General features: G+C 34.6%; 1 protein-coding gene across 6 annotated transcripts in view; it reads left to right on the top strand.

The window, feature by feature from the left end:
- REPS2 (RALBP1 associated Eps domain containing 2) overlaps positions 1 to 24,800 on the top strand; it is a 299,240-nt gene that overhangs the window by 105,285 nt on the left and 169,155 nt on the right. For all 6 annotated transcript variants that reach the window (XM_051984434.1, XM_051984433.1, XM_051984430.1 and 3 more), the window contains exons 3-4: positions 9,147 to 9,292; positions 12,593 to 12,719. In XM_051984434.1, the coding sequence (XP_051840394.1) occupies positions 9,147 to 9,292; positions 12,593 to 12,719 (273 nt within the window). The remainder of the gene's footprint in view (positions 1 to 9,146; positions 9,293 to 12,592; positions 12,720 to 24,800) is intronic.

Raw genomic sequence — 24,800 nt, 5'->3', positions numbered from 1 at the left:
TGGGCAGCTTTCAGGAGAGCCTTTCAGACTGGTCTTGGTCTCAGTGGAGAAATGCAGGAGGAGAACCTGCCACCAAGGTGGTATGAGATGGGATGAATGAATCTAAGTCCAAGGGCTTGTGCTTCAGCCTCTGGTCCGCTGGTCTTCTCTAGCTTTCTCTCTGAGCCTCTGAGAGCTTAAGCTCCTGCCTCCAATTCTCTTGTCTTCTCTGCCTCTGAATGAATCTGGCTGAGTTTGTTGGAACTTATATGCTCTCTTATCATAGGTGTGAATCTTGTAGAACTATATTAAGTGCTGAGTACACGTACTAAACTAGAGAACTGTTAAGCACCATGCTAAACAACCATTGTCTTTATCAATTCCACTGACTGCTGTGAAACAAGAATCCTTGTTTCAAGTTCAGAGTGGCCTATAACAGATGTGAGATAATGGCTCTATATACATATATTTAGATGAGATGGTGATGTGATGGGTCTCCTCACCATTGGCTCTTGCTGAATGTTTGGTGGTGAGATAATCTTAGGCAAGGATTGGAGAGCTGAGGGAGAGAAGTTGGGGTCAATTTGGCAGCAGGATGAAGAGGAAAGTGACTGGAGACACTGGGCTCCAGAATCCAGAATACATCTTTGGTAAGCCATGTAGCAGCTTGCCTGCCTCCTTCACTTCTCCTCCTAAAGACCAAGAAATTTGATTGATCCTGATTCTGATTGATCCTGAGACCCTCCAGGGAGCTAGCATGGACATTATAAGTATAGATAGTATCTTTCTCTCTTTCATCATGAGCTAGTGAATATTCATTATCTACATGATGATTATAAAGTTAAGTTTACCCTCACTAAGTGCTATTCACCTTCTTACCTTCTATAAGAAACTTTTCCCATTCCCTTTTTAGTTAATGTCTTTCCTTATTTAATTATTTCCTATTTATTCTACATATAGATTGCTTTGTATGTATTCATTTTCATATTGTTTCTCCCATTAGATTATAAGTTCTTTGAGGGTAGCTTAAATCTTTAAAATCTGCTATTTGCCTTTTTTTTTTTTTTTTGTATTCCCACTGCTTTGTAAAATACCTGGCACATAATAGGTACTTAATAAATGTTTATTGACTAATTGATTGTTGTTGTGAAGGATAATGTACATGTTAGAGTCTAAACTGATAATGATCCTCGAGACTCAATCAGTGGATCCATCAGGCATTTTATTTTATTTTTAAAATTTAGAAAAATTTTAAAAAATTATTGTTAAGACATTTTATAATTTGATTCATTAAAACAGTTCTTATTTATGTGCTTAACACAATGCCTGGCAAATAATAGGTAGTTAATAAATGCTTGATGGCTGACTCACTAAGAGGTAGGAATGATTAAGAAAGCATGCTGCTATATATCCACGAAGAGCTGAATTTTGAACTTTAAGTACATTAACAGGTTTAAGTATGAATGGAAATTCCAATGCTATTTTAAGTGGGTCTAAGTTTTGTTGTGCAGTGACTTGCAAAATATAACTGATGGATCAGTAAAATGTAACATGTGTAAAAGAACATTTAAACTTTTTGGCCCTTTGTGCTCATATTTGCTTTTGGTTGAAATGAATTGTCTATTTGGATTTGGGCTTGATTTTTTAGAGAGGTATAAAATACCAAATGATTGGATATATATGTAAAAGATTAGCTTTCATCAGAAACCTAAGGTTGTCAAAATTGTTACTTATTACTGTTTAATATTAAAAGTTAAATCTGTTTGTCCTTATCTGGTGCAAAGTTAAGGTGCACGCAAAGTTAATTCTGATGAAAATAATAAAAATATCTAAAATTTATATAGTATTTACTATGTTAGGCACTTTACAATTATTATCTTATTTGATCCTGTCAATAATCTTAGGAGATAAGTGCTATTATTATTTTAGACCTAGGTGTCACAGGTAAAAATATCTGGAAAGAAGTTATTTGCATTCAGCTTTTACTTTTGTTAGAGAGAGCAGTGAAAGCAAGTGTGGGCCAGGTCTGGAGCTGCCACTTTGAATTACATGGCTTGTTGATTGTTATTAAACTATTACCCCAATCTTTGTTCAACAGAACAGACATCTTTCCAGTCCAGTAATAAACACCCTCTGATTGAACCCTTTGTGAAGGGCAGTGGTGACTTCAACCACACCTACTCATAGGTAGGGTGATTCATCACTCATGGTTGATTAATATATTTTATGGGCTCTTTTGTGTTTGCTTATGCATGTAAAGCCTTCCTATTTACTAAAAGTAATCTGCATTGCAAAAGCATTTGAATGATTGAAAAAAATCAGATTTGCTTGATAAGCTTTGAGGTTATTATATGTCATCTCAATAAATGTTTTAGTTTCTGCCAGCTCCATTGTGCTGAATCAGTAATAAAGTAGGAAAGAGGTAGATGTTGTAATTGTAATTGTAGCACCTGTTCTGGAGATATTCTCCTAACTCACATTCACATTAGCAGACTAGTGTCCTTAGAAGACAGCTAAGGAAACTTCTTGTTCTCTTCTGTTATCCTAGAAATAGCCTTGTTGGGATTATTTTGTAATATTATATAATTCATGAGCTCCAACTAGTGTATTTCATTCCATGATTATTAGTTAATTTCAATTAGTCAGACAAGTTAGAAAAGAATACTTACCAAGGTGGTATAATAAAATCTATTGTTACAAATGCTCCCCCCAAAGATCTATGCAATACTTTGTCATGAAAACATAGAGTTCAGGGTCAAATAGGCTAGAATTTGATAAAAGATTAACTCACAGCTACCAGAAGTCCTTTTTGCTAGAGTCCTCCAGATGTTCTCCTTAAGTATGGTTTCTGCTGGGCCCCTTGTAAAGTCCTAAATATGCTTTTCTTCAGGGTGTCTAGTTTGGATCTCAAAGCAGATACTGTATCAACTGTTCTGGGGCTACTAGAACTAGGGTGTCAATGGGAAAATCCAAATCCTTTGGCTCTCCACAATTTATGAGGTCCCTTTCAGGCTAGGGGAAGGAGACTGAGGTAAAGACTGGAGTTTTCTACTCCCTTTGTCCCCCAAGTGATTCCTTCTGGGCTTGGCTTAGAATGACTTTCCAAAATTAGATTACCATCCTATACAAAATCCATAGGGCATAACCAAATCTCTTTGACCAATCCAAATATACCTCATATTCAATGTTATTCCATTTCATCCAGTGATTTACAAGGAATTCTACACTGAAAAAGAATTTCATACTTAGCCTTCAATCCAATAGAAGTACTCACACTTATTCACACTTAGTTCACTGGAAATCCTTCTACGCTTTCTTTATCAACTCACTGTCTTACCTTCCATAGCAGTTCTTTAAAACCTTTTTATACTTCCTCAAACCTCCCATGCTCTCTCAACTGAAAACTGTGCTTCATATTTTTTTTCCTGAAAAAATTAACACCATTAGTGATGAGCCCCATCTCTGTCTCTGTCTTTTTTTCTCTTTTTCTTTCTCTCTGTTTCTCTTTCTGTCCCTGTCTCTGTCTCTCTCTGTCTTTTTGTCTCTTTGTCTCTCTGTCTCTGTCTCTCTTTTTTTGTTTCTCTTTGTCTCTTTCTGTCTCTCTGTCTCTGTCTCTTTCTCTCTGTCTCTCTCTGTCCCTCTCTCTTTGTCTCTCTGTCTCTCTCTGTTTTTCTTCCTCTTTGTCTCTCTCTCTCTTTCTCTCTGTCTCTGTCTGTCTCTCATCTCTTAGATACCTTTTGGAGTTTTATCCACCGTTATCCCTGTTTCACATGATGAAGTGGCCTCATTCCTTACCAAAGCTAATCGACCCCCTATCTGCTCCAGCAATCCCATTTATCTCTTCTTCTCTAAAAGATTTTCCCCTTTAGTGACTGCCATTCTATCACAATCAGTCCCTGTATATAGTCTTCTTCCTACTGCCTTCAAACATGCCCATGTCTCACCTATACTGAAAAAAATTCTTACTTGATCCTTCCATCCTTCTATCTGTATTTCTTATCCTTTGTTGCTAAATCTCAAAAGGTATCTACAGTGGGTCTTCCACTTTCTCTCCTCTCATTTTCTTCTTACAATCTGACTTCCGATTTTATCATTATACTGAATCTCTTCCCTCTGAAATTACTATCTTTTAGTTGGAAAATCCAGTGGCTTTTTATCAATTTTCATTCTCCTTAACTCTTTACAATCTTTAATATTGTTAACCATACACTTTCTCCTCATTATTACTCTCTTCACTCTAGGTTTTCCCGACATCACTCTTCCCTGTTTGTTGTGAGGATCAAACGAAATATTGCCAAATATATTAGGACAGCCTATAGTATCATTGACAAAGTTGGAAGGTGAACAAGCAAGGAAGAACAAACACTTAATAATCATCTACTATGTGCCAAAGGTTATGTTAAGTGCTTTGCAAATATTATCTCATTTGATCTTCACAAAATTATTAAGTATTTGAGGCCACCTTTGAACTCAGATCTTTCTAACTCCAAGACTCCAGTAATTTCCATTAAAATGGGAAAGATTGGTTAGACTCATTCTTAAAAGATTTAAATTTCACTCAAAGGAATGAATTAGTGTTCAATATTATTTAGAGGTTAGAGTTCATAGAACTTTGACCTGTCAGGAAGAATGGAATAGACAGAATATAATCCTGCCTCAATTATTAATTATGTCTGTGACCCTGAGCAGATTGTAACATTTTTGGACTTGAGTTTTCTTATCTAAAAAATGTGAAAATTAGATTCCTTGACCTCTGAAATCCCTTTCAGTTCCAAATCTTTGATTCTAGAGGTAATAGGGAAATAGTAGAGGTAGGTGGTTGTTGTTGTTGGGTTTTTTTTTTTTTTTTTGGAACCCTGGAAGGATTTTATTTTACATTCTTGCAAGAATGGGTGTCTATGCTAATAGACAAGGTTTTGAAACCACAAAGGCAATCCTTTATTTCTTATCCTGAAAACCTGTTGAAGACCTTAGTCATCTTGATCTATATCTTGCCACCAGACCCAGATGGCTCTGGAAGGGAAAGTGAGGCAGGTGACCTTGTACAGCTCTCTCTTACTTAAATCCAATTCAGTTGCATGTCATGGCATCATCTCCCTGATGTCCTGGTCCTCTTTGAGAAGAAAGGACAAACAACAATCATCTTGAAGTGCAAGTCCCCTAATTCCCCATTAATTGCATGTTACAAGGGTTACAGAGTATGAATCTCCACCCCTCAGATAATAGAGTTTCTTAACTAGTGAAAAGACATGGTCAGATATGTGCTTTAGGAGTATCTATGACAATTATGTAAAAGATGGGCTGGAGAGAGGAAATATGAGGCAGAGAGATCAGTTATTGCAATAGTACAGTTGAGGGGCAGTGAGGGCCTGAACTATAATGGCAGCTGAATGAATAGAAAGGAGTTGGATGCATGAGATATTGTGGATATAGAATGGATAAGACTTTGTCCATTGGACAAATAAAATGGACAACGTGGATATGTAAAGTAAGAGAGAATGAATCAAGAATGACCCTAAGATTCTGAACTTAGTTAATCAGAATCATGATAATCCCTCAACAGAAATAAGGAGTACAGAAAAGAGATAGTTTTAGAAAGAGATGATAATTTTAAAAAACATTTTTGATTTTAAGATTCCTATACAGCATCCATGCCAAAATAATCATTTTTTATGGTAGTCTATAATGTAAGACTAGATTTCAAGAGAGCTTTGGGGGCAGTATGTATAGATCTGGTAGTTATCTGCATGGGAATAATGATTAAACTCAAGAGAATTGATGAGTTCAAATGTAGAGAAAGAAGAGATGATTTGACAAAAGTGACTGAAGTATAATAGTCAGATAGGAGGAGAACCAGAAGAGGGTCAGTGTCATAAAAATCCAGAGGATCCAGGGCAACCAGTGTCAAAAGCTACACAAAAAGCTGTCTGGCTCCAGAGAAAGAACTTATGTATGTATGTGTGTCTGTGTCAGTATCTGTGTCTGTCTCTCTGTATCAAACAGTGGCCTTCTCTAGTGCAGGATGGGAAGGAAGGGAGACAGTTTGGAATTTAAAATTAACAAAAATAAATTAAAGAAAAAAAAGAAAATAAGAAGGATGTAGATGGAGAGAAGAATAGTAGATTTGGTAATTAAGGAATCAATGGTAAATTTGGAGAGGGCAATTTCAGTAGAGTGATTCAGTCAGATTACTAAGGACTAAGAAGAGGGAGAAGAGTGGTTGTGTAGATATTGAGTACAGACATCTTTATTATTATTATAGCGTTTTATTTATAAGATATATGCATGGGTAATTTTTCAGCATTGACCCTTGCAAAACCTTCTGTTCCAATTTTTCCTCTCCTCCCCCCCCCCCCATTCCCCCAGATGACAGGTAGACTAATACATGTTAAATATGTTAAAGTATATGTTAAATACAATATATGTATACATATCCATACAGTTATTTTGCTGCACAAGAAGAGTCAACTTTGAAATAAGGTAAAATTAACCTGAGAAGGAAATCAAAAATGCAAATGGACAAAAGCGGAGGAATTGGAAATACTATGTCGCTACTTTCCCAGAGTATAGACATCTTTTAAAAAGATTTTTAAGAAAGTGTTTTCAAATCTAGGAGGACTATGTAACTATTTTATCTTGCTCTACTTGTTTACAAATTAAACTGATATAAGTTCCTTCTGAAAGCAGAAAGCTGGAATCACATTATATGTGCTGGCCCTTTGAGATTTTGGAATTTTTTTTTTAATCCTTTAACTTTTTTTTTTTTGTTTTTTTGTTTTTGTTTTGTGTGTGTGTGTGTGTGTGTGTATGTTGCTAGTTTGTAAGGAAGCATTTGGAAATGGCTTCTTTCTTCTCTATAAAGGTTTATGACATTAAAGGTTAGTTACTTTGTTTATATCCCATTTAGGATACACATGGGAGTATTTCCTCTGGGTTCTTGGATGATGATTTATCCAGGAATTTGTTTGTTGCCTGCTTCTATGGATCAAGTGAGATAGAGATGTATGATTCCTATGAGTGTAGTAACTGGAAGGAGACCTAATGTGGATGTTAGAAAACCAGGGATTCTTTTTACCCTTGGACTGCCTGCATCCTTCTTTTCTATTACTGAGATATTTCCTGGCTTTCTCACAGCATCAATTATTGGAGATGCAGCTGTGTTTTTAGAAGGGAAAACTGGTGGAAGGAACATTTTTTTTGTCTAGTATTTAACAATGGATACAGATGCAAATAATTATGAGTAATCTCTAATATTATATTTGTTTTAGATTTCTTTGTGCCATATGATTGTTGCACTGATTTGGGACAGAGTATGTTTCACTTTACCAAGAACCAAGAGTATACATGAGTATTTTGAGCTTTTTCAAAGCTATTTTATATTTTTGAAAGATACATAGTTATGACAAAACAGTCTCTTGTAGGTTGTGTCTAAAAAATATGTGAGCTATAGCCAATGATATTTTATTTACTTATTTATTTATTTTATTACATATTTTTTTTAGACATGGCCAATGTCAGAAGTTGTTTTTTCTTTTTTTTTTTTTTTTTGAGGAAAGAAGTTTATATTTTTATTTTTTTAAAAATAACTTTTTATTGACAGAACCCATGCCAGGGTAATTTTTTATAACATTATCCCTTGCACTCTCTTCTATTCTGATTTTTCCCTTCCCTCCCTCCACCCCCTCCCTCAGATGGCAAGCAGTCCTATACATGTTAAATACGTTACAGTATATCCTAGATCCAATATATGTGTGCAGAACCGAATAGTTCTCTTGTTGTACAGGGAGAATTGGATTCAGAAGGTATAAATAACCCGGGAAGAAAAACAAAAATGCAAGCAGTTTATATTCATTTCCCGGTGTTCTTTCTTTGGGTGTAGCTGCTTCTGTCCATCATTTATCAATTGAAACTGAGTTAGGTCTCTTTGTCGAAGTAATCCACTTCCATCAGAATACAGCCTCATACAGTATCGTTGTTGAGGTATATGATGATCTCCTGCTTCTGCTCATTTCACTTAGCATCAGTTCATGTAAGTCTCGCCAGTCCTCTCTGTATTCATCCTGCTGGTCATTTCTTACAGAACAATAATATTCCATAACATCCATATACCACAGTTTACCTAACCATTCTCCAATTGATGGGCATCCATTCATTTTCCAGTTTCTAGCCACTACAAACAGGGCTGCCACAAACATTTTGGCACATACAGGTCCCTTTCCCTTCTTTAGTATCTCTTTGGGGTATAAGCCTAGTAGAAACACTGCTGGATCAAAGGGTATGCACAGTTTGATAACTTTTTGAGCATAGTTCCAGATTTATAGCCAATGATTTTGACAGTGAAAACTCCATGGTCTTTGGATTGATTTATATAACTCAATATCATTTTCATCCTTGAGTTATGAAAGCAAAATAAAAAGCACAGAATAAAGATTCCCTTGTAGAGTTGTATCAGATGAACTTGGAGCCTTGGGACTTATGGATGATAAATGTTAATAGTTGGTGCTTATATATCACTTTATCATTTGCAAAATCTTTTTTACATGTATTATCTCATTCAAGGCTCATAACCATCTTATGAGGATGAGTACTAGCATTATTGTTGTGCCCCTTTTTAAGATGAGAAAACTGAGACTGAATTCGTGTCATTTATGCTCATACAGACAATATAAGTCAGGGTATACTTTAAATGTTAGTCTCCCTGACTGGACTCAATCCATTTTTGTTTGCTTGTTTAAATATTTATTTTTGTTAATGGTTAAAACATTTTTAGAATGAAAAATAATTCACACACAGAGAAACAAAATTGCATAGAATTAGAAAATAATTTCTAAGGTGACTGTTAAAATCTGCACAGGGGCATATATTAAACATAGTGTTGAACTAAGGGATGAAGTGGGAGGAACTCTGAAATCTGGATTTGTTCTATGAAGAAGAAACTGCAGTATTAAAAATGTCACAGAAATTACTCTTCATATAATCATAAAATATTTCTGTGATGACCTCATCATAATATTCCTCTTCCTGGAAAAAGTCATAGGTTTGAATTTATTTTTCAAAGTTTTGGAGTTTTTTTTTCTAAGATGATTTATTTTTGAGATATTGAGTACCTCTTTTTGTTGAATTCTTAATATTGTCTCACTTGAGCTTTTCTGATTCTATTCCTAAAGAACTGCCTCTACCTCAATTTATGGCCCTGAAAAATGATGAAATAAGATACAGCAATCCAACGGAGCTTCATGGAATGAAATGTCAGATTCCATATGTAACCATGGAAAAGAATTCCTTCAAGAGAGTGGATGATGGGGAGAAACAGGTAAACATTTCTTAAGGATATCTATCTATCTATCTATCTATATACACACACACACACACATTATATATATATATATATATATATATATATATATATATATATTTACACATACTTCTACATTTGTATATATATAATATCTATGTCTATAATCTACATATCTTCTTATAGATTATGTTGTTGAATTGTTTTAGTCATTTCTGGCTCTCTGTGACCCCTTTTAGGGTTTTCTAGACAAAGATATTGGAGTGCTTTTCTATTTCCTTCTCCGGTTTGTTTTCCAGATGAAAAAATTAAGGCTAGGTGACTCACCTCCAAGTGTTTGAGGCCAGATTTGCATTCACAAAGTTGTCTTCCTTACTTCAGACCTGGTATACTATCTCCTGTACCACTTAGTGGCCTCTTTATTTATTATGTTATGCATATTTTATATACATATACATACATATATATATGTATATATATAATATTACATATTATTATATGTATTATGTGTTATAATATTTATCTATCTAACTATAATGTATATATATGTATATAGTTATATATTCACATATATATACATATATACAGAGATAAAATTCCATAGAAAATCATTTCTAATATGCATTTATATATTCACAATATGTAATATATATGTATATTGTGATAATATATACAATATATATCTATGTAATATGGAAGAGCATAAGAAGCATCATGACACAGAGAATAGATTGACTGTCTATATTGGATCTAGAAAAAAAGAAAAAAACCTGAGAAGGAAAACAAAAATATAAGCAAATAATAACAGAAAGAGTGAAAATGCTATATTGTGGTCTATACTCATTTTCCATAGTTCTCTCTCTGGGTGTAGCTGATTCTCTTCTTTACTGAACAATTAGAACTGGTTTGAATCATCTTGTAGTTGAAGATAGCCACATCCATCAGAGTTGATCATCATATAATCTTCTTGTTGCTGTGTATAATGATCTCCTGGTTTTGCTTATTTCATTTAGTATCAATTCATGCAAGTCTCTCCAGGCCTCTCTGAAATTGTTGGTCATTTCTTAAGAATAATAATATTCCATAACATTCATATACCACAATTTACCCAGCCATTCTCCAATTAATGGGCATTCATTCAGTTTCCATTTTCTAGACACTACAAAAAAGGTTGCCACAAATATTTTTGTGCATGTGGGGTCCCTTTCCGAGAAGTAAAATTTTAAAAAATAATTCTCTAAGTATTGAGGGAAGCATTTGTCAATAAGTATAGAAGAATTACCCTTAATCCTTCATTCAAAACCCACTGAATTCTGCATAAAATAAAGACAAATTGAAATTAAGCTGTGGAGGAAAGAAGAACAAAGTACAGCTGTGTGGGGCCATGCAGAACAAATACTATCCCCTCTTCTTTACACTATCCTCTGCTTTTCATGATATCACAACATAGTTTGATGACTAGCATTTGCAATGGTGACTCTGAAACCTGAAGAAAAGAGGAAATTATGTTTGATATTCTGACTTTTCTGTCTTATAGGACACACAAAGTTCTATTTTGAGTTCTATAAAATGGAGGGAGATTTGCTCCATTTTATAAGGGAGGAAATTGCAGTTTTGATAGGTCATGTGACCTCTGGTCACAGCAGTATTGAGGATCGGAGGGGAGACCCTAATCCAAGTATCTTCTGAATTCAGTTCCACCATATTATAAATACAGCTTCACCTTGATGTTCTTTCCTTGTTATTATTATCCTACTACCATCACCACCACCTTCACATCTTTTATTACCCTATATTATATTATTTATTATTTTACCATAGTTCTATAGAAAGCAAGTTTAGCCTCTCGCTGTCTTCCTAATCTACATCATCTCACCCATTTAGAGGCCTCATTTTATACTGGGATGAAATCTTCCCTGGAGAGTTATGAACAAACATTCACATAAGTGATAATGTTGTTTAGTCATGTGCAATTCTTCATGGGGTTTTCTTGGCAAAGAGAATGGCATAGTTGGCTGTTTCCTTCTCTAGCTCATTTTGCAGATGAGGAAACTAAGGCAAACATAGTTAAATGACTTATCCAGGGTCGTAGCTAGTAAGTATCTGAAGCCCCATTTGAATAAAAAGATGAGTCTTCCAGATTCTAAGTCCAGCATTCTATCCACTCTGTCACCTAGAAGCTAAGTGGTTATTAGGGCTAAGCAAGGGGCTCACAGACCTTTTATCAATTCTCTAGGAGAGTGAGGTCATTGAAAGGGAACTTTATATTGTCCATCTCTTCACTTTGCTTTTATTTTTATTTCTTAAAATTATAATGATGTTTTGTTCCTGATACTATTACTATTTCTCAGTGCCCTTTCCTGTCCCCTGTTCCTTTAAGACAACAACTACCCAAAATCAACTGATAGAGCAACTTAGTCAATTTATACAACATTTTTCAGGCATAGTATTCTTCCCATATTTACTGAGAACGGTTTTGGTCATTGTGGAGATGTATTGGACTAGATAGCTTCTGAGGGTCATTCCAATTCCATTATTTGGTGTTTGAATCATCACTACATCTGCTGGGAACATTAAAAAGGAATATCCTTCTTTCTGTTTTCCTCTATCTCTCTGTTTTTGTCTTTGTCTGTCTGTCTCTGTATGTCTGTCTGTGTCTGTCTGTGTCTATATATCTGTTTGTCTCTATCTCTGCCTTCCTCTTTTTTCCTCTTTTCTATAATCTCACATTTATGCATATATGTAAATGCTTTCCTGCAGTCCACATTGTTATAATAATTTGTGAATTTCAGGACAGAAAACAAAATTGTGTAAACTAATTTGTCCTGTATAAGTCAACTAGCATGGACAGCTTGGCCTTTATGAACTTTGAATTTAGTGGGTTGAAAGTGCTTTGTGAATTTGATTTTATTCATTTCTGGAAATATAAGAATTTAATCCACAAAGTCTTCAGAGTAGACTTTGTAGAAATCTTGATCAGTAAAAGTGAAAATTGAACTTATCCAGGAGAAAATTAAAATTGGATTCTGTGATAATTTTATGTGATTAATAAATTTTCATTTTCAAAAAAAAATATCATATGACTAAGAGAATTAAAGTCTCATTTGAATACTCTACCTCCTAGCAAGCTGTTGCTTTCTGGCAGATGTTTAAAACATCATATATTTCTATCAAACAGGTTTTCATTTTAAAAGATGGTTTCCCATATGTAATACTAGCTAAACCATTTCATTATTCCTTTGTGCATTTTAGCTGTAAACTGGAACATTCTATTTTGTCATTCATCACTACTAAATCCTATTTTTGGTTCTTTTACAGCAGGAGAAAATGTCACCTATTATGTCGCCAGTTAGCTCTCCTCCTTCTTCTCCGTCCAATTACCAAAGGGTATCTTTGACCTATGGTTATGGCAAATTGAGGAGTGGAATGGATCAGATGCATGCAGGTAAGATGATATTTGGAGAATCATGCCTGTCTTAGTCGATGATCCTTAATCTAAAATACTTTTAAGAAACCAGCCCACCAATTTTCTAGATTTAATTATAGTTGTCTGTAGAATAGACTGTTCAACAGAACAACAATAATTAAATTGAATTTTGTTGAGGAATTTTGTTGTTGTTCTGTCCTAACATTGATTACAATATAGCAATGTTTTCTTGTTCCCTGTCCTCTAAATTATTGTTTCAATTTATAAGCATCTGTTTATAGACACTTTTAAGATTTATATAGCATCTGGAGCATTGTGTTCAGTCCTGGGAATTGCAGTTTAAGAACTTTGACATGCTGGAAGACATCTAGGGAATAATGAGAATATAGGAAGCTATGATATGTGAGGACTGGTTGAAGGAGCTGGGGAGACTTAGTCTGGAGATGATGGAAGGAGAGGAATACTTATCTTTAAGTTTTTAAAAGAAGAGGGACTTGTTTTTATTGACTCTAGAGAACCGAGAATCAGGAATGATGAATAAAAGTTACAGAGACAGATTTCACCTTGTTTTAAGGAAAAACTTCCTGATGATTAGAACTACTCAAAGTAGAATGTGTTGTCTCAGGAGGCAGTGGGCATTGGAGGTTTCAAGTGGAGGTTGTATGGCTTGTGTTTTATTTATAAACTTATAGAAATAATAATTTATTATAAAATATTATTAAAATTACTATAATATTACATTTAAATAAAGTTATATCTTTAAGTATATTGTATTATTCATAACATAAAAATGTAATATTAAAATAAATATATGAAATATAACAAAACATTATTACAAAATAATTTTATTTATAAAATACAAAATGTATTATAAACATATTTTTATTATATAGATAATAAATTTGTGTAGAAATATATATTTATATTTATAATTTGGTGTAGAAATGTTTAGATAGGACTATCTGATCCCTTCCAAGTCTGAGATTCTATGAGATTTAGTGATATAGAATGTAGAAAGTTAAACAAAGGAACATGATTCATGTTACATGTCATATTATAGATCTAAATTAAAAAAATTTTTTTTTTCATTTTTATTACTTTTATTGAATATTAGAATGCAGTTAAATTTGTGCCACTAAACTAGACAATGAACCACCTAATTACTTTTGATTGTCTTCAATTTACCCTGTTTATTTTGTTCTTAGTGTTGTTGTTTATTTCTTTCAGACATGTTTGATTTTGTGACCTCATTTGCGTTTTCCTTAAGCAAAGATACTAGAATAGTTTGCCATCTCCTTCTCTAGTTCATTTTACAAATGAGGAAACTGAGGCAAACAGGACTAAATACCTTAGACAGCTGGTGACTGAAGCCAGATTGAAATCAGGAAGATGAGAATCTCTAGCTCCAGGATTGACATTCTGTGTATCTTGTATTTAGTTATACATAATTATTTGAATGTTGTTCCTTGAAGGCAGGAATTTTTTTTTTTTTTTTTTTTTTTTTTTGGCCTCAGCACACTTAGCACAGTGTCTGGCATATGCTAGGAGTTTAATGAATGTTTGTTGAGTGACCAACTACCAGATTTTCTAATTATTTATATCATTTATACAAATATTTAACCACTACAACTTGGGACTAAGAATAATGTTGAGAACATTTCTCTTCATTCCTGCTGCTATCATTCTAGGGAAGGATCTCATTACTATTTGCATCCTCATTATTAGCCACCTGACTTATTTCAATAGCTTCTTAATGGGTCATATCTATTCCACTTCTCTAATCATCTAACCACTGCCAGTATAATTTTTCTTTTACATATAAAACATTGCATGGGTGTTGCATTGGAGGTATGGTGACCAGCAATACTCTTCTCTGTCCTTTCCTTCCTATTTCCTTTCTTTGGGGATTTAATCAGCCCTTTTTATTATAGCAATTAGTGCATTCCTTAGCCTAAGGATACAATGGCTCCTCCTCCTCTATAGTTTTATGAGTTTATATTAACAAAAAGTTATGTATATGATCACAAACCTTACAGAAACCCAACTAGAAAAATCCTTATTATTCAAGCAGAGATTTTCTTCTCTGCCTTAATTTAAATTTATCTCTTTATCTTTCTTAATGCAGATAATCGACAAATAATACATCAGGCTTTGATTTATAGTTTGTCCTACCAGTATAAACATGAAAACTGAACAATCCTGTGAGCTGCCTCCAGCACCTGATGGTCCAGCTAAACTGGGTTATTCTTTGCCTACCAAACACAACTTATTCCATGCAATTTTTGTGCTTTTCTTAAGATTGTTTTCTGTGCCTATAATGTCTTCTGTCTTCCTCTTCACCTGTTTAAATTAACATCCAATTTTTGGGGGACCAAAAGGAACATTTATTTAGGAGAAGAGGTTACAAACAAAATAAAGAGGTAAAATAAACATCAGGAGTGGTAAATATGACAGATTTGGGAGAACAATGTTACCAAGGAAAGGAGTTTGGAAAAAGTATGCCATTGAGTGGCACGTTAAATATGTTTGGGAGAGCAATGGGGTTACTAAGAAAAGGAGTTTGGAAGAATCCATTAAAGGAATATGGTATGAGACCTGAGTATGCCATTGGCCAGAAGGTTAAATTCACAGAAGAGTTTATCAGACTAAGCAGAGTTCGAGTAAGGAGAAAAGACTACATTAAAAGGAAGATACTATGAGGAGAAAGTGAGAGAGTATCTCAGAGTGGGCTTAGTCTTGAAAAGGACTTAGCCCCTACTTGTTCTTTAACATTCAGTGGTAGGTACCTCTTTCATAGTCTTTTCCAGTCTTATTATTTTATAAGACTTTTTTCTTATGACTTCATAAGTTTCTCTGTTTTGCTCCTAGAATATTATTTATTAATGTCATACCTCTTCCCCCACTTCATTAGATTATACTTTCTATCTTATTAAATGTATAAACTCCATTAGAACAGGTACAGTATCTTATCTGAACTTTGTTATCTCCTCAGTACCAAGTATAGTGTTCTGTACACATTGAATATTTGATACATTTCTGCTGAATTTTCAGACAATCATTTTGCTGACAAAAGTTAGACATAGAGTTGGCTTTACTGTCTATTTTAAATTCTGCAGTTGTATTAATGGTAAAATGTCAGTTGCTGATGGAGATGTGGCATTTTGAATGTCCAGGCTCTGTGTCTTAGCACTTCATAAATTCTCCTTGACATGTTTTTCTCTTGGGGTTCTGGGTCCCAATTTAAAATGTGACCAATTAGACTTATTTTAGAATCGGACATATATGATTTTTTTTTTCTGCTGAGGCAGGATATGACCCATTATCTGCAGGTTTTTACTGCACTGAAAAGGAGTGCTGACTTTCAGTGAAAAGGAAAAAAAAACCATAAAAAATTTATGCAAGGTTATATGAAATGGGATATCCATATCCATAACTTAACTTTGCTGGATCCCCTGCAAATTTATGTTATATAACCCCAGCTAGACTATTACTGCTGCTAGTCAATGCTCTTATGCCTTCCTTATCCCACTCACAACTCTACACTCTACAGTGACTCTTCTAAAACCTTTTCTTCCCTTCTGAAACTTCCCTAGAAGTTTCCTCATCTCTCAACTGAAAATCTTGTCTCATTTTTTCTCAATGTATTTTTCCAACTATATGTAAAGATAGTTTTCAATGTTCATTTTTGCAAGACTTTGTATTCCAGCTTTTTTTCTCTCCTCCCTCTACAAGAAAGCAGGCAATCTGATATAGGTTAAATTTGTTTCATCTCATATTTTACAGAAAAAAATTGAGGTCAATAAGAGTGAATTACCACTTCTTCTTTCTTCTTCATCTCCAGATGCCCCCTTAAAAAAAAACAAAAACAAAAACAAAAACAAGTTTTTATTAATGTCTTTGGTTTTTCACATCATCATCGTTACACCCATACTTACGCATACTTACACCTTCCCTTTTTCAGAGACCCATCCCATATAATACATAATATTTTGTTAAGAAAAGAAAAAAAATCAGCACAACTCGTCAAAACTTTGAAAAAGTCTGAAAACATAGGCAGTATGTAACACCATTCAGATTGCTCCTTTTTCATTCTCTCCTCCTTAATTCTTTTCTCATGTGTTGAAATGGCTTCACTTATTACCCTGGCTAACCCATCTATATATTCAAGCAAATCCATTCTATCACATCTCTTCCAACAGATTGCCTTTGTCATCCTTACTTTTTTATACTTCTTTTCTTTTTTATATATGTATTTATTTTTATTTTTTGTTTTTTTGGTTTTGTTTTGTTTTGAGGCAATTGGAGTTAAATGACTTGCACAGGATCATACAGGTAGAAAGTGTTAAGTGTCTAACTTTGAACTCAGGTCCTCCTGAATTCAGAGCTGATATACCCACTGCATCATCTAGATGACCCTCATACTTTTTTCAATATCTTCTCCATCCTACTGACTCATTTCCTATTGCCTACAAACATGCTCATGTCTCCTGTATACTGAAAACACCCTCTCTTGATCCTTCTATACCTGCTGTCTTCTGATATCTCTGCTGCCATTTGTAGCTGAACAACCCCTCAAAAATAGCTATCTACAATAGGAGGCTCCATCTTCTCTCTTCTTAAGCCCTCATGATTTAGCTTTCAGCCTTACTCTTCCAACAAATACTTATCTCCCAAAATTACAAACTATCCTTTAATAGCCAAATTCAATGACATTTATCTTCATTCTCCTTGGACCTATTGCTAACCCTTCCCCATTCCTGTCTTCCTTGTTTCTGTAAAGAGCTTTGCTATCTTCCCAGTCCTCATGCTCTCACCAGAGTCAGTCTGGATTCTTCACTATGATCTCTCACCCCTCCATATCTCAATTTCATCTTTATAACATCTCTTGAATGTAACTCCTTTTCTCCTCTGACTGCCATAGTCTAATACAAACTTTCATCACCTTGTATCTGGAACAGCCTGCTGGTAGATATTCCTGCCTCAAGTCTCTCACCGCCCTAAACTATCCTCCATTCATTGACCCAAGTAATTTTTCTAAAGCATAGCTTTGATCATGTTACCTCTCCTTTCTTTAATCCATCCCATTTCTAGTACCTTTCTGTGTCCCACACAATCAAATACAAAATGCTCTGTTTGGCATTTAGAGCCCTTCATAACCTAGCCCTTCCAGTCTTCTTACATCTTACTCTCCAACAGTTACTCTTTGATTCAGTGACACAATCCTACTGGCTGTATTGCAAAAAATCCCCAAAAACAAAAAAAAACAAACCAAAAAAAAAAAAAAAAACCCAACAACAAAATCAACAAAAAAAATTTCATTTCTTGGCTCTAGACATTTTTTTCTGGTTGTCATCCCTCATGTCTAGAGCACTCTCCTTCCTTTGGTTGACTACTAATTATTCCCACTAAACTACTTAAAGCCCCACTAAATTCCCACCTTTTACAAGAAACCTTTCCTAACTCTCTTAATTCTTGTGCTTTCCTTGTCAGTTATCTCCTATTTACCCTATATATAATTTGTTTGCATGTTGTCTCCCCCTTTATTTCTTGAAGGCAGGGACTATATTTCTTTTTGAAACTCTAGAGTTCAGAAGAGTGTCTAGCATATAAGTGACACTTAATATATGTTTATTAATTGATTGATTAATTATAGATGAGGAAAGTGATGCCTAGAGAGATAATGTAACATGCCTTCAAGGAAATGGGGAAAATAGTTGAATTAGGATTTGCATCTAGATCTTTTGATTCCACAATCCTGTGCTTTTCCCACTATTCTTTGCTGCCTCTATACTTCTTATTGTTCATTTTAGGTGAGGACATATTAACATAAATAATCAACATTTTTATGGTTCTCCACATTTTTTAAAACAATGAATAAGAGGAAGTCTCTAAAAATTTTAGAGCATTGGAAGGACAAAATAAGAAATATATCTTAGAAAGATTATTTTGCCTGAAGAATAGATAGGAGAGGGGACAGACTGTACAGACAGGGAGACAAATTAGGATCTTCTATAACATGCCAGATAAGAGGTGATAGAAAGAAAGCGACAGATAAATGTGAGAGTTGATGAGGAGGTAAAATATATGAGATTTGGCAACTGATATACAATGGTGAGAAGGAAGAATCAGGGACATATGATGGTGATGGATGTGGTGACTGGGAAGATATCCTCAATAACCTTCCTTGCTAAAGATTAATTGGCTCAAAACTGCCTTTTGCTGATCCTACCATTAAAAAACTGCTTACCATTTTAAAAAAGCTATCCTCTTGTATCATTGTACTCCAACAGCAGATTTTAGTGTAGTGAAAGGCTGGAGAGGTGCACCTGATGTTGTCAGACTCCAAATCTGTAACAACTGAGAGAAGTCATGTCACATAGAGTTGTGAAACTCGGCTAATATCTTTTTTTTTTTTTTTTTTTTTAAAGCAGACAGCCAGCTTCCACCCAAAGTATTTGTTATATTGTGATATATCTATATAGGAATTACAGGGGGGACTGGCCCATGCTTAATGTGTTCTTATAACTGAATGTTCTTGCCAGTAAAGAGTTTAATCAATCAATTAAGTATTGATTGATTTCTTCCTTCGAAGAGCTCAAACCTGAAATTGATAAAAATCTTACTGGATTAGCATAATCAATTCAATATTTTTCTGGTTATTGATATTGGGAGGATGATATTATGTGTCACTAAATGCTCTCCAGCTAGACTTTTGGAGTAGGAACCATATCATTTCTTTTGGATCCCATCTTGGGGAAGTCCTCGGGCAGTTTCAGTGTCCGCAGAAATCCCTAGATTTATATTCCTAGAGTAAGGCAGAATCAGATCATCTTCTGCGAAGTAGAGATCAAGGCATTTTTTTTTTTTTAAAACCTTATTCTATAGTGTCTAGCACATTTTCAAAGTGACCAGAACAAAAAACCTGCTGATACCTAGCAGGGCTATGGGGGTAAAAACATTAGATGCATTGAACATAGTCCTATAAGGACATTTCCCCCAAACTAGAAATTTTTAAAAAGCATCAGCCTGTGAAGGAATCAAGAAATTTGATGGAGTAGAGCCAGAAAAGTATTGCTTCTGTGGAGAGATCACAATCATAACTGGAAACAGTGTACTGAGAGAGCAGAGGTTTGATGAGGTTATCTCATTACCTCATCAGAAAGCAGGTCTGAATTCAGTTGTAAAGATTGGAACAAAAGAGTAATTTATGCCAAATGATTTAAGGAAAAGATATAAGTAAGTTTAAAAAAACCAAATAAATAAATTATTGATTATCTTTTGTTTTTACATAAAAACAAATATCTGTGTCCAGATATATCTTCCCCATCTTCTGTAGCTAGACAGCTTACTCCTGTAACAAAGAATAAAAAGGAAAAAGGAAAAAAAATCAGTTCAACAAAACTAAATAACATCAGTTGAGTCTGACAATATATACCAGGATCCATGTCCATAGTCTGGGCCATCTATTCTCTCTCTTTATACCTTAAAAACTTCTGTCTTTCCATTTGTTCTGGAGTTAAGGTCTCTTTTATGGGTTATCTTCCCTGATTAGAATGTGAGCTTCTTGAGAACATAGCTTGTCTTACTTTTTATATTTATTTCCCGAGCATTTAGTGTAATGCATTGCACATAGTGAGTTCTAAATAAATATTTTCATCCCTCCCTTCCCCCTTCCTCACCCTTTCCTCTCCCCCTCCCTCCCTCTTCCTTCCTTCCCCCCTCCCTTTCCCCTTCTTTTCCTCCCTCCCTTTCCCCTTCCCTCCTTCCGTTCCTTCCTTCCTTCTTTTCTTCCTTCTTTTCTTCCTTCCTTCCTTCCTTCCTTCCTTCCTTCCTTCCTTCCTTCCTTCCTTCCTTCCTTCCTTCCTTCCTTCCTTCCTTCCTTCCTTTTTTTCCTTTCTTTCATTTATGTCCTTCCACATCTGCAAAAGGAAAAAGGTGAATTCTCATTTCTTCTTTAAGGCCAGCTTTTTCATTATACTTACAACTGTGTTCATTTTGTTCTTTTCATTCATGTAATTATATATATTTCTTGATTTTACTTACTTTATTTTCCATTGGTCCATATTTATTTTCCCATATTCATCATATTTATAATTTCTGACATAATGGTAATATCCTATTACATTCACAGACTGTCATTTGCTTAGCTGTTCCTATATTGATGGGCACCTACTTTGTTTCTATTCCTTTGGATTTTAGCAAAAGTGATCAGCTTATATCTAAATAGCATGACACAATTACAAAACACTTTATGTGCATTATCTCATTTAATCATTGCAACAGATCTGTTTTTTCCAAGTAAAGTTAGATCTCTTGAGAATGTCTCTTCATTTGTCATATATCAGAATGACAATAGAAACTACTTCCTAGCTCCAAATCATTAGGTGAGGGATTCCTAACCCTCACATAATTTGTGGTTAAAGATTACTAAAGACTACTTACCTAAGAACCTATCACATTATTGCAAAGGGTCTTTATAGTCAGTGGTGCAGGAGCAGCAGAGCTACACAGGGATAGCAGTTAAAACTCTATTATTGTTCTCAAAGAGAAGAAAACAGATGTATAGAGGCAATAGTCTTAGTGTGTGGGCCCCATTGCTCCTCGCCCCAGCAGAGTGAGGTAGCTTCCAAATATGGAACTGTGGAGAAGGATTTCAAATTTTGATCCAAAGCCCAGATCCTATTAGAGCTCAAATGTATAAAAAGTTTGAGACAAAGAGCTGACTGGCACCAATGGATGACTTTTCTGGCACCCATTGGCATGTAGAATTGGAACCAGGGAAATGAGAATATTTTCTAAATTGTTATAAATAAAGATTGAAAAATTATGGGCAGACATATAAGGTTCTTGATTCTAACTATGTTAAATGCAGCAAGGGGCTGGTAGAAGGGAGAGGATAATGCCTAATCTCTGACTTTATTAGCCTTGTCATACATGTGTTCTGGTGGGTCTGGCATCATACCAGTGAAACTGGTTTTTCCTGGTTTACACTAGTCAATGAATATTAATGCTATAACTATCATGAGAATTCAACAGAATTCTTGGATGTTAAAAATGGTTCCTTATGCTCAGAGTTTGGAAACAACTGCTGAAGAAGACATGTATGCAAAATACTCTGTGAAATTTGAGGAGAAATCACTTTAACTTGAAGTTGGAAGGAGGGAAAGATTGGATTTGGGAAAGCTCAAAGGAGGAGGTGAGACCTGAATTAGAGACCCTGAAGAAAAGAAAGGAAGTACTTCAACTGAAAGAGAGGAGACAGCTTCATTCCATACATGGAGAAGGAGTTGGACAAAAGGCTTTGGATTAGAGAAAAGATGCTAGTTCAGTTTAATTGGAACATAAATAGTCTGATATAAGACTGGGAAGATCATTTGAAGTCAAATTGTGGAGGATCTCAAATGTCAACTGGGAGTTTATATTTTTATAGGAGACAGTAGGCAACCACTGAAGACTTTTTGAGTAAAGGAATAATGTTTCAATAATATTGTATAAGAAAAACCACAACAGGAAAAATAAGGGATTTTGTGTTTGATACCTTTAGTTTCAGCTCGAAATTATATCCTTTAAAACCTTTTTGAAGTTTTTTCTTTCCTGGTATAGAATCAAACATGAAGGCTCAAACAACCTTCTACCCTTCCTTTCTTCTCTCTTTATGTTTTCTGTATTTGGCTTCTTTCTAAACAATAAAATTCTTTACATCTCTGCTTTGTTGCCTTGATATAACATTAGCCCACCTGAGTGAACAGAGATGATCTCCACATTTCTAGATTTCATTGTCTTCTCAGTACCACCCGTCTACTCCCACTCAATAACTGTCAGTGGCTCCCTATCACATCTGAGATCAAATACAAAATGTTCTGTTTGATTTTCAAAGGCCTTCCTAACTCAACCCTGTCTTATATTTTCTGTTTTCTCACCTTGACTTCCTGGATTTTCTACACATGAGATACTCCATCTCTCAGCTCTGGTCATTTTATCTGACTAGGGCAATCTTCCTTAAGACCGTTTTCACTCCATCATTTTCCTAATATAAGATTCTGGTTGGTTGTTGTTCTTTGTTTTTGATCCCAGTTAGAGTCAAGATTCTAGTGATTGGGAGGCAGGGTGGTAGAATAACAAGAATATTAGAAGTGGAGTAAATGGACTTTCTGGATCTGGCATATGGGAACCGTGGCTTAAATCTTGCCTGTTTGTCCTAGAGCAAAGCATCTGATTTCTCTCAGACTCAATTTCCTCATCTCTTCAGTGGGGGTTTGAATAAGATCCCTTCCTGCTCTAATTTTTATTTTGTCCCTCTCTCTGTCATAAGGTTATTGTGAAATCAAATAACACTTTGTAAAAACATCTTGTTCTCTGAACACAACATTCTATCACCATTCCTATCCTCCCTAACCAGGCGTGTCTAGAATACTTTATGTCCTTATCTACCTACTTGTTGGAATTCCTAACTCCATTCAAGATTCCGAATGTGCATTTTCCCCTGAAATTATTTGTGTATGTATGTATGAGTATGTACCTGAACATGCATGCACACACACACACACACACACACACACACACACACACAATTTATTTATCTGTATACATATTGTGACTTTTCTTCCCCCAACAGAATCTAAACTCTCTGAGGGCCAGGGATTTTTTTTTTCTGTATCCCCTAAAATCCAGGGTTCTTTACATTTTTTATGCATTTTTCTTAATCTTGTTAATTAACCATGCAGGCTGTTATTGGTAATGAATTTGCTTCTTAAACCATGCAAGAAGTCTACAAGATTAATGAACCAAGTCCATTACCAACTATGGCTTCATGGCTAAATATAATAATTATACTAATACTATAAAGCATTTACATACTGTTTTAAAGTTTGCAAAGAACTTTACATGTTATCTCATTTAATCTTTGAAATAATCTTTGCTAGTATTATCTCCATTTTACAGATGGGGAAACAAAGTAAAGAGTACTGAAGTGAATTCTTCAGAGTAATATTTGTTATTGTTCAGTCATACAGTCATGTCTGATTCTTTGTGACCCCACCAAGCCCTTCTGTCTTTCATTATCTTTGAAAGTCTGTCCAGGCTTGATTTATAGATTTTAATACTGTCCATGGAATTTTCTTGAAAAAGATGCTGGAGTGGCTTGTCATTTCTTTCTCTAGTGGATCATTGTTTGTCAGTATTCTCCACTATTATCTGTCCATCTTGGGTAACTCTGCATGGAGTAGCTCAGGGCAAGCCCTTCTGCTTTTTTTTTTTTTTTTTTTTTTTGCTTGAACAAGGCAGTGAACCAGGATAGATCAGGGTCATATATAGCTAGTACTTTGTTTGTCTGAGACAAGATTAGAACTCAGATCTTCCAGATTCCAAATTTGGAATTCACTTTGCCACCTAGTTTGCTATACAGAGATAATCAACATATGCATATCTAATATAGAAAGGACAAGAGGCTATTCACATGCATTAGAATGTATAAGTCTATTTTTACAATGGAATGTTCTCATTGTTATACTTGTTTTCCCCTAGGAAAGGTAGCAATATTGTCTCTAATCATAACTTATACCTGCACAGCACTTTTAATTTCTCAAAAGGCTTTGATATGGATTAATTATATACTTATTATATAAGTATATACTTATCATATTGTAATTTGTATTGTAGCTTTGTGTGGCTGTCAATCAGCTTAATAAAGCACCTACTATGTTCCAAGTACTCTGCTTAGAACTATCTTATTGTCTTTTATTATCCTAGAAGGCTTTGAGATAGGACCCTATTTCTCTCTTTTTTTTTCAGGACTCCAGGATGGAATCATTGAATTGAAATGATAATAACAACAAATCATCCTCTATTTAGAATGATAAAACTTGAAAAAGCTCCAACAGTTTGGTAGAGTCATATCTTGCACAGGGCTATGTTCTAAAGTCAATATAGGATCTGTATTAGACTTGTGATTTCTTTGGAATAGGGAACTTTCAAGTGTGAGGAAGCTTCTTTTTTTTTTTTTTTTTTTTTAACATCTGTGTCTTCCATTAAAGAGCAGATTTTTAAATTTTTCCAATAGTATTTTATTTTTCCAAATACACATAATGATAGTTTTTTAAC

The sequence above is a fragment of the Antechinus flavipes genome, chromosome 3 (assembly GCF_016432865.1).
Source record: "Antechinus flavipes isolate AdamAnt ecotype Samford, QLD, Australia chromosome 3, AdamAnt_v2, whole genome shotgun sequence".
NCBI classification, from domain to species: Eukaryota; Metazoa; Chordata; class Mammalia; order Dasyuromorphia; family Dasyuridae; genus Antechinus; species Antechinus flavipes.
The sequence above is the reverse complement of the archived record's forward strand: the minus strand, read 5'-3'. Positions and strand labels throughout refer to the sequence as shown.